Source organism: Hemitrygon akajei, chromosome 31 (genome assembly GCF_048418815.1).
Source record: "Hemitrygon akajei chromosome 31, sHemAka1.3, whole genome shotgun sequence".
NCBI classification, from domain to species: Eukaryota; Metazoa; Chordata; class Chondrichthyes; order Myliobatiformes; family Dasyatidae; genus Hemitrygon; species Hemitrygon akajei.
The window spans coordinates 6,868,722-6,885,286 of NC_133154.1; the positions used below are offsets into that span (position 1 = coordinate 6,868,722).

Sequence of the window (16,565 nt, forward strand, 5' to 3'; positions counted from 1 at the left end):
TAGCAGCCAGCGACATGCTACATTCAAGCAAGGAACACTTGATCACTTTTTTAAGAAATAAACTGTAAATGATGATTACTAATATTCTTGAATGTTTTTATTTGTTGTTTTGTGTATTCTTTAATTCGAAGGTAATTTACTTGCCAGAAGGTAAACGTGCAAAAAATGTGTCAAATAGGGTGAAAATAGGGGTGTTTTAGGATGTCGGGTCAACATTGGGTCAGTTTGAACACTGATTTTCTTGAACCCTGATTTAGTGCGACCCATACATTGATATGTTGGGACCAGGTTAGATTCTCAGAGATCTTGCACCCAAGAACTTGAAGCTGCTCACTCTTTCCACTTCTGATCCCTGTATGAGGATTGGTATGTGTTCCTTTGTCTTACCCTTCCTGAAGTCCACAATCAGCTCTTTCGTCTTATTGATGTTGAGTGCCAGGTTTTTGCTGTGCCACCACTCCACTAGTTGGCATATCTCATTCCTGTACGCCCTCTCATCGCCACCTGAGATTCTACCAACAATGGTTGTATCGTCAGCAAGTTTATAGACGGTATTTCAGCTATTCCTAGCCACACAGTCATGTGTATATAGAGAGTAGAGCAGTGGGCTAAGCACACACCCCTGCGGTGTGCCAGTGTTGATCATCAGCGAGGAGAATATGTTATCACCAATCCGCACAGATTGGTCTTCCAATTAGGAAGTCAAGGATCCAATTGCAGGGGGAGATACAGAGGCTCAGGCTCTGCAACTTCTCAGTCAGTAAACATGAGGAGAGCTGTAAAGTGTGAAAACGCTATAATATGGGGGGGGAACCAAAGGTGCTTCAAAAAGATGTAATCAGATTTTAAAAAGTATGTTTAACCAATATTTAACTGGAAGATTTTTAGAGAATACATTTAAAAAAATCTATGCCAAAGAGCTGTGTTTTGGGGAGGATGTAATTAAAGAAGTGTTGCGAGTTGTGGCCTGGACAGGTAGCTAGGGGTAAGTAATGACAAAGAAGTCACATTTTAATTAAATTTGTATTATTATTTTTCTGTGATTTTGGTTCATATCAGGGTCAACTAAGTGGATTGCTTAGACTTTTTTTAGTGCAGTCATTTGCAGTGTGACCTTCAAGTAGGAAGAATTATAAGACCTATCATTGGCAGGTGTACATTATAATCTAAGCCTTAATAGTTGTGCATACAATTCTAAAATGCGCATACCAGCAATAAATGTATTTATTTATTCATGGAATACTTGTGCTGCTAGCAGAGCATGTGTTATTCATCCTATTTATTCTTTAGAAAGATAGGAGCGGTGTGTGGACTTGCTATGGTCCATACAACAAAGGTGCTCCCATAATATTGTCAGGGATTTTAGAAGTGTCCATGTGACGAATATGTGCGATTTGGAAGGAGATGGAATGAAAGTATAAAATTCTCAGGCCACAGCAGGTCAGGCAGCATCCGCAGATTGAGAGAAAAAAGTAGAAATTTGGTTCATCAGAATTAGAAAAGGTTTTTAAAAAAAATTTAGATTGCAAGGGAAAGGGATTAGATAGAGAGAATAAAGAAATGTCTGTGATGAGGAGGGGACTGAGGAAATACTAAATGACATTGTGCTGTTGGCTAAGAGAATGTTGAAGGCGTGTAACAGAGAGTGGTGGGAAAAAATAAAATTAACTGTGTCAGACCTAAAGCACAAAATTACAGCAGTTATTAGAAACATAGAAAACCTATAGCACAACTTTGGCCCACAAAGTTGTGCTGAACCTTAGAAATTACTAGGCTTACCTGTAGCCCTCTATTTTTCTAAGCTCCATATACCTATCAAAAAGTCTTTTAAAAGACCCTATCATATTCGCCTCCACCACCATTGCCAGCAACCCATTCCATGCACTCACCACTCTGAGTAAAAAAACTTACCCCTGACATCTCCTCTGTACCTACTCCCCAGCACCTTAAACCTGTGTCCTCTTGTGGCAACCATTTCAGTCCTGGGGAAAACACCTCTGACTATCCACACGATCAGTGCCTCTCATCATCTTATACACCTCTATCAGGTCACCTCTCATTCTCCGTCATTCCAAGGAGAAAAGGCCAAGTGCACTCAACCTATTCTCATAAGGCATGCTCCCCAGTCCAGGAAACATCCTTGTAAATTTCCTCTGCACCCTTTCTATGGCTTCCACATCCTTCCTGTAGTGAGGCGACCAGAACTGAGCACAGTACTCCAGGTGGGGTCTGACCAGGGTCCTATATAGCTGCAACATTACCCCTCGGCTCCTAAATTCAATTCCATGATTGATGAAGGCCAATACACTGTACGCCTTCTTAACCACAGTCAACCTGCACAGCTGCTGTGAGCGTCCTATGGACTCGGACCCAAAGATCCCTCTGATTCTCCACACTGCCAAGATCCGCCATCATATTTGACCTACCAAAATGAACCACTTCACACTTATGTGGGTTGAACTGCATCTGCCACTTCTCAGCCCAGTTTTGCATCCTATCAATGTCCTGCTGTAACCTGACAGCCCTTCACACTATCCACAACACCTCTAACCTTTGTGTCATCAGCAAACTTACTAACCCATCCCTCCACTTCCTCATCCAGGTCATTTATAAAAATCACAAAGAATAAGGGTCCCAGAACAGATCCCTGAAGCACTCCACTGGTGACAGACCTCCATGCAGAATATGACCCATCTACAACCACTCTTTGCCTTCTGTGGGCAAGCCAGTTCTAGATCCACAAAGCAATGTCCCCTTGGATCCCATGCCTCCTTACTTGCTCAATAAGCCTTGCATGGGGTACCTTGTCAAATACCTTGCTGAAATCCATATACACTACATCTACTGCTCTTCCTTACTCAATGTGTTTAGTCACATCCTCAAAAAATTCCAGTCAGACTCGTAAGACACGACCTGCCCTTGACAAAGCCATGCTGACTACTCCTAATCATATTATACCTCTCCAAATGTACATAAATCCCACCTCTCAGGATCTTCTCCATCAACTTACCAGCCACTGAGGTAAGACTCACTGGTCTATAATCTCCTGGGCTATCTCTACTCGCTCTCCTGTCGCCATTGATGATGCAAAGATCATCGCCAGATGCTCAGCAATCTCCACCCTCGCTTCCCACAGTAGCCTAGGGTACATCTCATCTGGTCCCAGCAACTTATCCAACTCGATGCTTTCCAAAAGCTCCAGCACATCCTCTTTCTTAATATCTATATGCTCAAGCTTAACAGTCTGCTGCAAGTCATTACTACAATCACCAAGATCCTTTTCCATTGTGAATACTGAAGTATTCATTTAGTACCTCTGCTATTTCATCTAGTTCCATACACACTTTTCCACTGTCACACTTGATTGTTCCTATTCTTTCACATCTTATCCTGTTGATCTTCACATACTTGTAGAATGCTTTGGGGTTTTCCTTAATCCTGCCTGCCAAGGCCTTCTCATGGCCCCTTCTGGCTCTCCTAATTTCCTTCTTAAGCTCCTTCCTAGTAGCCTTATAATCTTCTAGATCTCTAACATTACCTAGCTCTCTGAACCTTTTGTAAGCATTTCTTGTCGTCTTGACTAGATTTAGTACAGCCTTTGTACACCACGGTTCCGTACTTTCCCCTGGGAACTGGGAACATCTGTTTTCAATTTAAGCTTCCAATTTCCTGCCTGATAGCCTCATAATTCCCCTTAGTCCAATTAAACGCTTTTCTAATTTGTCTGTTCCTATCTCTCTCCAATGCTATTGTAAAGGAGATAGAATTATGATCATTATCTCCAAAATGCTCTCCCACTGAGAGATCTGACACCTGACCAAGTTCATTTCCCAATACCAAATCAAGTAAAACCTCTCCTCTTGTAGGCTTGTCTACATATTGTGTCAAGAAACCTTCCTGAACACACCTAACAAACTCCACCCTATCTAAACCCCTAGCTCTAAGGAGATGCCAATCGATATTTGGGAAATTAATATTTCCTGTTTCCCTATCTGCTCCTTGATAGCCCTGTTACTATTGGGTGGCCTATTAAAAAAAAAAACACCTAGTAAAGTTATTGACCCCTTTCTGTTCCTAACCTCCACCCACAGAAACTCCGTAGACAGTCCCTCCATGGCGTTCACCTTTTCTGCAGCTGTGACACTATGTCTGATCAGCAGTGTCACACCACCACCTCTTTTCTCTCCCTCCCTGTCCTTTCTGGAAATCTAAAACCCAGCACTTGAAGTAACCATTCCTGTCTCTGAGCCATCCAAGTCTCTGTAATGGCCACCACATCATAGCTCCAAGTGCTGATCCACGCTGAGCTCATCCATTTTGTTCACAACACTCCTTGCGTTAAAATCTGAAATGAAAAGAATACCAATTATGCACCATCTGACCTTTCATGGTACTTGGTCCTGAAAATCCATCAGTGTAGATGTGCAAGAAGCTAGTGGGATTTAAACCGTAAGATGAAGACAGTAGTAAATTTTCAATGAGACACTTGTGGCACTTAAGGAATGACCAATCAGTCCTATATTTTCTATCATTCCAGTTGTTTTATAACCTTTTATCGTTCACTTGGGTTTAGTACTTTTAACCTTTAATGTTGGTGTTTGTCTCTGATCATATTGCTATTAGCTCTGAGTTAGTTTCAAACGGTTAAGCTGGATAGGAGCTGATAGTTCTTCTAGAGGTGGGGTACATGCATTGAGGTAGATGATGCACTGATGAATTATAAAGTGATTCATTAACTGCTCTGGTACTTTGTTTCTCAGATGCAGACCACAAAGAACAAGCAGCTGATATAAAACAAAAGCAAGAACCAAGTAAGTGCATTTGAAATTGAAGGAAAATGTTGCACGAAGTTGACATCATATCAATATTCTTCCTACAAAAATGTTTCACTTTGTGTAAGTCTCACTCAGTAAAGTATGCTTGATACTAACTTCATCTATCTAGGCTGCTGAATTCTGCAGTAGTTGCCTATTTGAAACATAGTAAATTTGTAAAATTAATCTTTTAATTGAAGTTCCTATTTGTTGATGTATTGTTGCTGCTGTTGGTAGCAATAATTCTTCTCCACTTCTGTAACGTGACACATATTTGATATTCCAAAATGCCATAATTTGAGGCAGGTAACAATTTGGGAGAGGTACCGTTTTGGATAGTTGTGGATACAACAACATGGGCATAGATTTTTCCAGAACTTGTGGTAGACAAAAGTGCATTTTTTTTTTATTGGAATTGTGGCAACAGGGTGGTCATGCAACTGAAGGCATAACTTTTTATTTTTGGTTCTTATTAGGGTTTGACATGACAGTGCTGTTGAATGGAATGTTTTCCTTTTCACTCAATGAATTCATTTTGTAGTTTCAGGACAGATATAGTACAGTTTAGGTAATATTTAGTGATCTTGTCCAATAATGCATCTTATAGTTTCTGCATAACGTCCTTCACTACATAAATTTCAAGCTACCATTGGATATAAGCATTCCTTGTAATGATTGCAAGCAACAAACTGCTAAGCAATGAAACGTGCCCGTGGGTCACTTACTGGGTGTTTATCTGTGATTGCCCAGCTTGTTTCATTTAAAAACTTCATCCCTCCATCTGTTTGTGATAGATTTGAGCTCAAGTTCCAGTAGTTTTGATGTAATGAGCTGTACATTTGTGTGAAATATAAGTTTTTCCATTATTATAGACCTTTGCACAGTAGTGTAGCAGTTAGTGTGGCGCTATTACACTCAGGCGACAAAGTTGGGAGTATATTCTGAAGTCATCTGTAAGAAATCTATATGTCCTCCCCGTGGAATACATGGGTTTTCACCAGTGCTCTGCTTTCCTCACACTGCCTAAAGACATACTGGTTGATAGATTAAATGGTCATTGTAAATCGTCCCATGATTTGACTGGGGTTGAATCAGTCTTGGCTCAAAGGGCCTACTTGATGCTGTATCTCTCTAAGTAAAATGAATAGAAAGGGAAGTGTACTGAGGTTTGAGGCAGTGATCAGCAAGTAAACTGAATTGGTTTCCATAATGTTCATTTGTTATGTGCCATGTTGTATGGCATGAGTGATCAGAAGTGGTTTGCCATTGCTTTTTTCTAGGCAATGTCTTTGCAAGATGGATGACCCACACCATTATCAATGCTGTTCAGAGATTGCCTGACGTCACTGGTCACCTAACCAGGATTTGTGATGTGCACCAGCTGCTCCCATAATTGTATCGTTACCCTGATCTGGAGGGTGGGGTGAGAGGGGCTAATCAAGTGTTACAGCTTGCCCAAGGGTGACCCACAGGCTAGCGGAGAGAAGGAGGGCCTTATACCTCTCTTGGTAGAGACGCATCTCCACCCTCCCAGCCATTCCAAAAAGTACAACACTCAAGTCCTTGGAGGGTACATCCAAATGAATAAATATTTTTCTTAAATTGGGGAATGCAAAACGCAGTAATTGGCCATAGGATCAGACGTGGAAAATTAAACTGATGATAAATGTAGAACAGAACAATACAGCACAAGAACAGGCCACTTGTCCCAAAGGTGTAATGTTCTGCCTGCAGAATTGGGTATCAATGTAAACTGAAGCTGTAACCTGGCAATCTTTCCAAAACCTTTATCCTGTGTATTTGGTCACAGTTTTCTGGTGTTCACATGTTTAGAAAAGTGAAATATTGAATGATGTTCCTTTTTTCCTTCATCATATGCACCATATCTATTTGATCAGTAATTGTGAGAGATCCCCAAATTAAAATGAATTTTTAAAAAGAAATATCTTTGTCCATCTCTGCAGATGAAGTAGTGCCACGGAAAAGGTCCAAGTCTGAAGACATGGAAACCAGTATATCAAAACGGTGTCGGTTTTCTGAAGGTGAATATGAAGCAGCCTTAAAGGTGAAGATCACTGCCCAAGGCGAGATCCGTCAGACATTGGAGAAGGTATATAACCTGTGCTAATGTCTCGCTGTGTCATTAGAAAATGGCTCATTTTTTTTCACCACATCATTGTCCAGTGTGTGATGTCTGCTTAGTTAACTAGAACTTTTCTCTTTCTATAACCTGTTGATCTCAGACAGGAACCCATGTTGTTGGCTCCAATCTTTATAATAGTTTGGTTCAAGCTGTTCTGTCTGTTGCTTGCGCTCTTGTTGTTTTCACGCAGGTGACTTTCTTTCCTTTTGCTGAATTTAGTACAGTTTTTGAAAGACTAATCCATATTTTGATTTTTAAAAGTTCAAAGGAAGATGTATTATCAGTGTACATCCATGTCCCCACATACAACCCTGAGATTCCTGTTCCTGTGGGAATACTCAACAACTCTATAGAATAGTAACTCTAAACAGCATCAATAAAAGAGCAAGAGCATAGAAGACAACAAACTGTTGAAAGGCAAATATAAGTAAATAGCAATAAATAACAAGAGCATGAAATAACAAGACAAATAATCCTTAAAGTGAGTCTCAATAGAGGAGTGTAATTATCCTCTTTGTTTTTTGTTCAAGAGCCTAATGATTGAGTGGTAGTAACTATTCTTGAAGCTGGTGATGAGTCCTGAGGCACTTGTATCTTCTGCCTGATGACAGCAGCGAGAAAAGAGCATTGCATGGGTGGTGAGGTTCTTTGATGATAGATGCTGTTTCCTATTTAAGCGTTTCATGTAGATGTGCTCAGTGGGTGGGAAGGCTTTACCCATGATGTACTGGGCTGAATCCACTTCCTTTTATAGGACTTTGAACAGAAGGGCATTGGTGTTCCTATACCAGGCTATAATGTAGACAGTTAGTACGCTTTCCCACTGCACGTGTATAGAAATTTGTCAATGTTTTTGATGTCATGCCGAATCTCCGTAGCTTTCTAAGGAAGTAGACGTGCTTCCCTTGCAGTTCTGTTTATATAATGGGTCCAGGGCAGGTCCTCTGAGATAGTGACACCTTCTCCATCTGACCCTCTCCATCTCTGATCCTTTGATGATTACTGGCTCATTAACCTCTGGTTTCCCTCTCCTGCAGTCTACAATTAGTTCCTTGCTCTTGTTGACACTGAGTGAGTGTTTGTTGTTATGACACCACTCAGCCAAATTTTCAGTCTCCCTCCTGTATGCTAATTCATCACAGGAATTATACATCATAAATTTGATACAGCCCACAACAATGATGTCATCAAACTTGAATATAGTGTTGGAGCTGTACTTAGCCCCACAGTCATAAAGTGAGTGGAGCAGAGGCTAAGCACACAGCCTTGTGGTTCACCTGCGCTGATGGAGATTGCAGAGGAGATGTTTTTATCAGTCCAAACTGGGGTCTGCAAATGAGGAAATCCAGGGTCCAATTGTACAAGTGTGCAGATTCTCTCATGGCCCTACTAGGATACATTTATTTTCATTTTCTCAGCATCTCGCTTTCTAAACTGAAGTCTTTCTTAAACCTGCTATGATACTGGCACTTAGATTATTGGTTTTCAGGCCAATCATCTTACTTATTACTATTCTAGAAATTTGATTACTTCCTAAATCAGGTCTGGAAAATGATAGGCACTTGTACCCAGGATTTGTGGGCACATACTGATCAGAATTTGTAGGCACATTATATAGCAACGAGGAGAAGAGAGTCAAAAGCTTGCTCAGCCACTCAGTATCTGATCCTGTGCTTTATCCATTCCATCAGCTACCACCCTTGCCCCCCCCCACCACAACTTGCTTTGATACTGTGTTTATTTTCCATCCAAAAACTTGTCACTTTCAGCCTTGCATTTACTTAACTCTCACATGACAGATCTTCAGTTCCAAAGTTAGCACCAAGTCAGCATATGTCTGTCCTACGACAAGCATTCTTTGAGCTATATGGTCCAAGGCCTCCTATAAACTCACCAGTAAGAGTGCTGCACATGGAGTAATATCATTCATGTCTTTTTGCAAAAATCGCAGAAGTGTGTTAAAGCTTAAGCATTGAGGCAAGTTTTCCAGCTGAAGCGAATGCATAGGAACGGGGGCAATAATATTACTCACATTGTGTAACTCCAGTTTTATTTTTGCACAGATCGTTCAACAGATTATTGAAGAGCGTATCAATGCCTTGCAAAGTGGTGTTTTCGATAAGAAATTGGCGGAGCTCAAAAACAGAGTCGAAAAGATAGAATGCAATACAAGGCACGAATCTTTAATCAGTGGCTTACAGGTAAGTATGAGAATCCATAGCCACGTTCTGTACAAAATGTGGAAGTAATTTGGAAAAAAGGTTGACAAATGACTAGAGTTGCTCACAGTTCCTCGCTGCTTGCGAATAAAGATTCAGGACTTGATAATATGTTTGAAATGGTTATTGTGGATACCTCTGTAAATCTCAGTCAAATACTCAACTTTGTCTTGTGTCATCGTAAGCTTAAAGAGCACCTTTATGAAATTAGGATTTTGGTTCCAGTTAAACAGGTTAACCTGCTATTGGAATCTCTGTAATGCAAGTAAAATGATTGAAAACACCAAATGTGTATGTAACCCTGAGGTTTGGCCAGCATGTGTTTGTTTAGGGGAAGACAGCCTCAGGCCCAGCCAAACTGAGAAATCTCGTTTGTGTGGATGCTGCATGATGTGTTGCCTGGTTACCAATCCGAACCACAAAATATCAGACAGTACACCATATGCAATTAAACGATTGAACTTTATAAATCTTAATCTGACTATAGGGTTAGTAAAGAAAAGAAAAAGGGCCTGTTTTAATGAAACAGTCCAATGTGCATGTTGGAGCTCATGAATTAAACTATTTGTCCCCATCGACCTTCTCCGAGCGTCGCTGACATTCGAACCCTCGTTCCTAGTCTACCAACTCTCTCCACTCACATCTTCCCTCTTCATCTCTCACCAACAAAAGACCATGAAATCGCTGCTCCCAGACGCACAAGAAAGAATAATGTGCCTCTCATTAGCTAGCATACATTCCAAAGCCCCTGTTATCTCTAGTCATAACTCAGACATTGCTGCTACAGAGAAACCATTACCTTAGTAGTGAAAAATTACAGAGAGGCCATTACATTAGCAGTGAAACCTTACAGCACGTTACATGGTAGTTAAAAATTAAACGGCATGCCTATATCCTGTTAGAAATATTGTAAATACTGATTTTACAGCTGTATGTCTATTAACGTTTGAAAGAGCTCATTTATTCTTTGGAATCTAGGCATCACTGGCAAGGCTATCATCTTTAATTGTTGTCTTGAACTACACCAGTCCATCTGGTTAAAATACTCCCGTGGTTCTGTTCGGTAGGGTATTCTAGGGTTTAGACCCAGCCACGATAAAAGATTGACGATGTATTTCCAAATCAGGATGATCTGTGAATTAGAGGAGTATTTGCTGGTAATGGTATTCCTGTGCTTGTTGGTGATGGAGGTTCTGCATTTCAAGTTCAGGTTTATTGTCATTCACCCATACACAGCTAACATTGTTCTTCTGGGGCCAAGGTGTAAAACACAGTAAATATAGTCACACACAGCACATATAGTTACAATCCGGCACATACATATAAAATAATATTGGCACATTCCCTTTGTGGCATGGCCCGAAGATTGACAGTTTAACATAAAGTATGAGGTGCATGCTTATGTAAGACAGTATAATGTCACTGTCGTGTCACTGACACTATTATAATATAACATGAAGTAGTATAACTATGTGAAATGGCAGCAATGGAAAGTACCAGTGAATGTTGGAGTAGCCTAAACAGTTTTTAAGTGGCGTACATTATAGTGAACATTTGAAGGAAATGAATAGGATGCTGAATAGACAACTACCAAAGCAGCCAGCTTTGTTGGAGATAGTATTGAGATGGAAGTTTTTGAGCTGCGTTTATCCAAGGAAGGGAAAAACACTCTCACGTTCTTGATGTTGTTGAAAAGGCTTTGGGGTGCCAGCAGCAAGTCTCTGACCACTTTTAGTAGCCAGAATATTTATTTGGCTGGCTTAGTTATCTTTATGGTTGGTACTAGCCCACCCCCAAGTGTTAGTGATAGACTTAACGTTAAATCCATTGACTGTCAAAGGTAGGTGGTTACACTCTTGTCCATTACCTTGCTGTTAATGAAGTGACTTATTACTGATTTATCAGCCCATGCTTGAACATTGTCAGGCTCATGCAGATTTGGGTTTGCCAAGGAGTTGAGAGTGAAATTGAATATCATGCAGTCATCTATGAACATCCTTTCTGATAGTGTTGGTAGGAATGTTAATTGTGTAGATTCATATTTTTTAGCTTTAAGATGATCTAATTGACAATCAGCTGAGAGTAGTGTTGGGATAGGAACCTTGGCTGAGTAGAACTATGGACCAAGATTTTTAAACTTGATCTTCTAAATGATTGTGTTCTTTGTATTTTCTGCAGGCAAAGCTGATGCAGATAGAGAAAAGGCTGGGGTCAGCAAATCAAGCTCGCAGTGATTCCATCTTGAAAAAGACACAAGAGGTTGGTACCAAATGGGTTTGTTGTTTAATGATGTGGGGTGTTGGATCTCTCTTTATTTTCTGAGCCTTGGGGTTCTTCCAGGAGTTGAGAATGACGAGCAGTCTTAAATTCTTAAGGACCATTTAGTTTGAAATACAAATAAACATATAAATACTAAGCAAGCTAAATAAAAAGCTGAGAAACAATGCAGAGAGGTGAATGGACAGCAGAGAATGTGAAGATAAAAAGAGAAGGAAAGGTGGCATCTCTGAAAAAATACATCATTTCTATAATCGAGTCAACAGAAATTTCTTAGATAAGAACAAACCAATCAACGGTTGCACAATTACGCAAGTAATGTGCTAATACTTAGCCAATGAAAAATGAGAAAGGTAATAACCATTAGTTTAACTGCTATACCGCTTTCTACCAGTAAGTGGAGATGGACTACCACATAATTTGAAAAATGCATTATTTTGTTAAAAAGTATTAATAATTAATATACAACTTTAGGTTTACATTGATTCACCTTACAAAAAGTATTTTATAAAATCAGTGGTTTCCAACAGGTGGACAAGGTCCTTTAAGGCATAATTAAGAAATCAGTAGTGTACAAATGAGTCCATACACTTAAATGCAGTGTGCAGTAAAGTGTAAATTGTAGTAATCATCAGAAAATCACATTGTTGTATCCCTTTTCAAAGTTCTTTCAAAAATATTGAAGCCTTGATCTTGAAAAAGAACTTATTGATTCAAATGTCCATACTTGTGTGCATGTGCAATGGTCAACTAAATTTTAAATGTTTATGTAAGTATCCAGAAAAGATCAATGCAAACTAACTTAGTTCACTACTTACAGAGATAGACCGTAACTTGTTTTAGCAGTTAGCATCAGTTGGAAGCTACCAATAAATTTTTTCCTGTTGTTCTTTGGTTTTTGTCACTTCATATCTTGGCTAAGGAAGGTTGAACAAGTGGTGGTCTTCTAAATTACAACCAGGAGAGAATAGTGTTGGTGTTAAATGCAACATTTTCATGTTTGTGGGCAATGTAAAGCTTGGGAGAAGTGGGTTTTAGTATGAGCTGTGAGGAGGGGAGAAAGGCTTACTGATTTACAAACCCCATTTCCAGAAAAGTTGGGATATTTTCCAAAATGCAATAAAAACAAAAATCTGTGATGTTAATTCAAGTGAACCTTTATTTAACTGACAAATGTACAAAGAAAAGATTTTCAATAGTTTTACTGACCAACTTAATTGTATTTTGTAAATATACACAAATTTAGAATTTGATGGCTGCAACACATTCAACAAAAGTTGGGACAGAGGAATGTTTACCATTGTGTTACATCACCTTTCCTTATAATAACACTTTTTAATCATTTTGGAACTGAGGATACTAATTGTAGTAGATTTGCATTTGGAAAATTTGTCCATTCTTGCTTGATATAAGACTTCAGCTGCTCAACAGTCCGTGGTCTCCGTTATCTGATTCTCCTCTTCATGATGCGCCATACATTTTCAATAGGAGATAGATCTGGACTGGCAGCAGGCCAGTCAAGCACACGCACTCTGTGTCTACAAAGCCACACTGTTGTAGCCCGTGCAGAATGTGGTCTGGCATTGTCCTGCTGAAATAAGCATGGACATCCCGGGAAGAGACGTCGCCTTGATGGCAACATATGTCTCTCTAAAATCCTAATATACACCTCAGAGTCAATGGTACCTTCACATACATGCAACTCACCCATGCCGTGGGCACTGACCATCACAGATGCTGGCTTTTGCTCCTTTTGCTGATAACAATCAGGATGGTCGTTTTCATCTTTGGCACGGAGAACTCGACGCCTGTTTTTTCCGAAAACTAGCTAAAATGTGGACTCATCTGACCACAGCACATGGTTCCACAGTCTTTCGGTCCATCTGAGATGAGCTTGGGCCCAGAGAACTCGCCGGCGTTTCTGCATAGAGTTGATATATGGCTTCCTCCTTGCGTAATACAGTTTCAAGTTGCATTTCTGGATGCAGCGACGGACTGTGTTAAGTGACAGTGGTTTTCCGAAGTACTCCCGAGCCCAGGTAGCTGTAATTGTAATAGATGTTGAAAGACCTAAATTCACTGCAATCTTGCATTGGGAAATGTTCATTTTGAACTGACTAACAATTCTCTCACGAATTTTGGCACAAAGGTGTGAGCCATGACCCATCCTTGCTTGCAAAGACTGAGCCTTTGATGGACGCTACTTTTATACCCAGTCATGATACCTCACCTGCTACCAATTAGCCTGCTTAATGTGGAGTCTTCCAAACCAGTGTTACTTGAATATTCTGTGCACTTTTCAATCTTATTTTAACTCTGTCCCAACTTTTGTTGAGTGTGTTGCAGCCATCAAATGCTAAATTTGTGTATATTTACAAAATACAATTAAGTTGGTCAGTAAAACTATTGAAAATCTTTTCTTTGTACTTTTGTCAGTTAAATAAAGGTTCACGTGAATTAACATATCAGAGATTTTTGTTTTTATTGGATTTTGGAAAATATCCCAACTTTTCTGGAAATGGGGTTTGTAGAATTTGTTTATATTGAATGTTGGATCAAACCTGAAAGAACAAATGTTCAGCTACTGCTCTTTACCATGTAGTGTGGAAATAACATCCGGAGGCACAGGAAGTCCTAATCAGGGGATTTCACAGAAATTCCTTAAAATCCATTGTAAAACCTGGTTCGGTGTTTTCTTTCACTGTTCCAATATTGTGGAGATGTATTTATTTACAAAGATCTGAGTGGCAAATTAAATTGGGGTTGATGAGAGTTTTCATACAACACTGGAACATAAACTTCAAAGATGTTAAAGGTTGAAGTTGCCATTCAGTCATTTTGGAAGCAAAACTACAGTTTGCCCATGATGAGCAGATGTTCAGTGGATATGAGGTGTCCTTAATTACCCCTTCGGCTACATTGTGGGGCGGGCCTCGTTGTCAAATATTTATACATTCTACCCTATTTATGATTAAACAAGCACTGCAGTTGACAAAATAACTTGCATTTATCATTTTTCTTAGTAGATAGTGAAGGAGTAATCCCAAGATCCTTTGTTTTTAAGGGGTGATTATGTAAGGGAAATTAAGAAGGGTTATTTCAACCAGTCTCTGTTATTTAAATTGGTTTTGGATTATCGGTCATCAATAAGAGCAGAAGAAATAAAATATCATAACTTGATGCAATCATATAGTTATTTAACCACTTTGTTTTAAACAAATATTACTTACCAATGTGTTACTTCTGGTGAAGTTATTGAATGCTTCTCCCCTGGCTAGAAATGGAAAGAAAGGCCAAGTGTAAACCTTTTTTTACCTGGGGTGGAGTTGGTGGAGTTGAATCTTTATTCATATCTAAAAAGGGATAAAATTGGACAGAAGTCCGATATTAGAATAGTTCCATGATGTATGTTAATACAAGATTTTCAAGCTTGTTGAAAATATGTTTTCCACGAATTGGTTTTACCACTTACAGCTTAGTAATGCATATGAAATGTGTATAAACAAAATCACTCAACAAGAATGTCTTGTAGCTGATGTTCATCAGAGCTCCAAAAGAGGCAAATTTGTAATCAATGTTTCATGGAATCTGAGAATTGTAATTGTTGATGGGAGTTTCATATTTGTCTGTGCTATGATAAAAATCTGCCTTTATGCAGGAACAACTTATCTCAATAATAAAATGATGCATGCATCTGAGTGATTCTGAGCACAATGTAAAAGTCTTCCAGGATTTTGAATTAATATCACAGTTTGTAATGAGTTTCTCTTCATTATTCCGATCGTGTATAGATAAAAATAATGAAATGCTTATTTTTGTGGGAAGTATTGCTCGATATATGCCTTCTACACTACTGTGCAAAAAAGTCTTGGGCACATGTAGATATATAGCCCAGTGCATGATTAAACAAAGATAACAAACAGGTGCTAATGACCAATGACATAATGAGTTGAATTAAACAGATTAACTGAATCACAAACAGGTGTGGAAGGAATCAAACTGGGCGAAGACAACCAAACTGAAAGGTCAGGGTGTAGGAGATGTGACAGTTTAATCTTCAAATTATCGATTCTTACACCATGGCGAGAGTGAGCTTGGCAGCAAGGCACAAGATGGTCATCCTGCACATCTCTCCCAAGCAGAAATCTTGCAGCAGGCAGGAATTTCAAGATGTGCTGTCTGAGCTCTTCTGAGAAAGCACAAAGAAAGAGACATGGTTTGAGGACCAGAAGGACAGTAGTGTGCTACAGAAACTAAGTGCAGCAGCTGAGAAATACATGAAACAGACATCCTTTTAAGTGGTAAGGAGTCCAGCACCACTAGTAGCTCTGACCTCACAGAAACCAGTGGAACACAAGTATACCCCCCTGCAGTCCAGAGAAGTCTTGTCAGAAGTGCTCGAAGAGCTGCTGCCAAAAAGCCATTCCCCTGAAGTGGAAACAAACCCAAGAGACTCACCTATGCACAAGAACTGAGGTGCTGAGCAATGCAGCGGATGGTCTGGACTGATGGGTCAAAATTTGAAATTTTTGGCTTAAACAAGAGGCAATTTGTCCGTAGAAAGCTGGAGAGTGCTATATGGATAAGTGGCTAGAGCTAACAGTGAAGCAAGATGGAGGTTCCCTGCAGGTTTGGGGCTACATTTCTGCAAATAGAGTTGGTGATCTGGTCAGAATTAATAGAATCCTCAATGCTGCGAAGTACAGATTCTCATCTATCATGCAGTGCCGTGAAGGAAGCATCCGGTCGGATCCAACTTCATTCTGCAGCAGAGCAATGACTCCAAACACATGACTAAGGTCATAAAGAACTATCTTCAGCGAAAAGAAGAACAAGGAGTTCTGCAACAAATGGTATAGCCTCCACAGAATCCTGATCTCAACATCATCAAGGCTGTCTGGGACTACCTGGAGAGACAGCCAACGTCTGTGAAAGAACTGTGGCAGGTTCTCCGAAATGCTTGGACCAACTTACCAGCCGATTTCTTATAAAACTGCATGATAGTGTACCTAAGATAACTGATGCCTACATTTGCACAGCTAGTAGAGCTTCCACCTCATAGCAGCAGCAATCTGGCCTCAGTCCTGAACTCTGTATAATATTTGTACCATT

At 39.8% G+C, this 16,565-nt stretch overlaps 1 protein-coding gene across 11 annotated transcripts in view; it reads left to right on the top strand.

Annotated features, from left to right (window-relative positions):
* LOC140718971 (activating transcription factor 7-interacting protein 1-like) overlaps positions 1-16,565 on the top strand; it is a 158,406-nt gene that overhangs the window by 75,033 nt on the left and 66,808 nt on the right. For all 11 annotated transcript variants that reach the window (XM_073033268.1, XM_073033277.1, XM_073033272.1 and 8 more), the window contains 4 exons: positions 4,761-4,811; positions 6,779-6,924; positions 9,021-9,158; positions 11,355-11,435. In XM_073033268.1, coding sequence (XP_072889369.1) covers positions 4,761-4,811; positions 6,779-6,924; positions 9,021-9,158; positions 11,355-11,435 — 416 coding nt within the window. The remainder of the gene's footprint in view (positions 1-4,760; positions 4,812-6,778; positions 6,925-9,020; positions 9,159-11,354; positions 11,436-16,565) is intronic.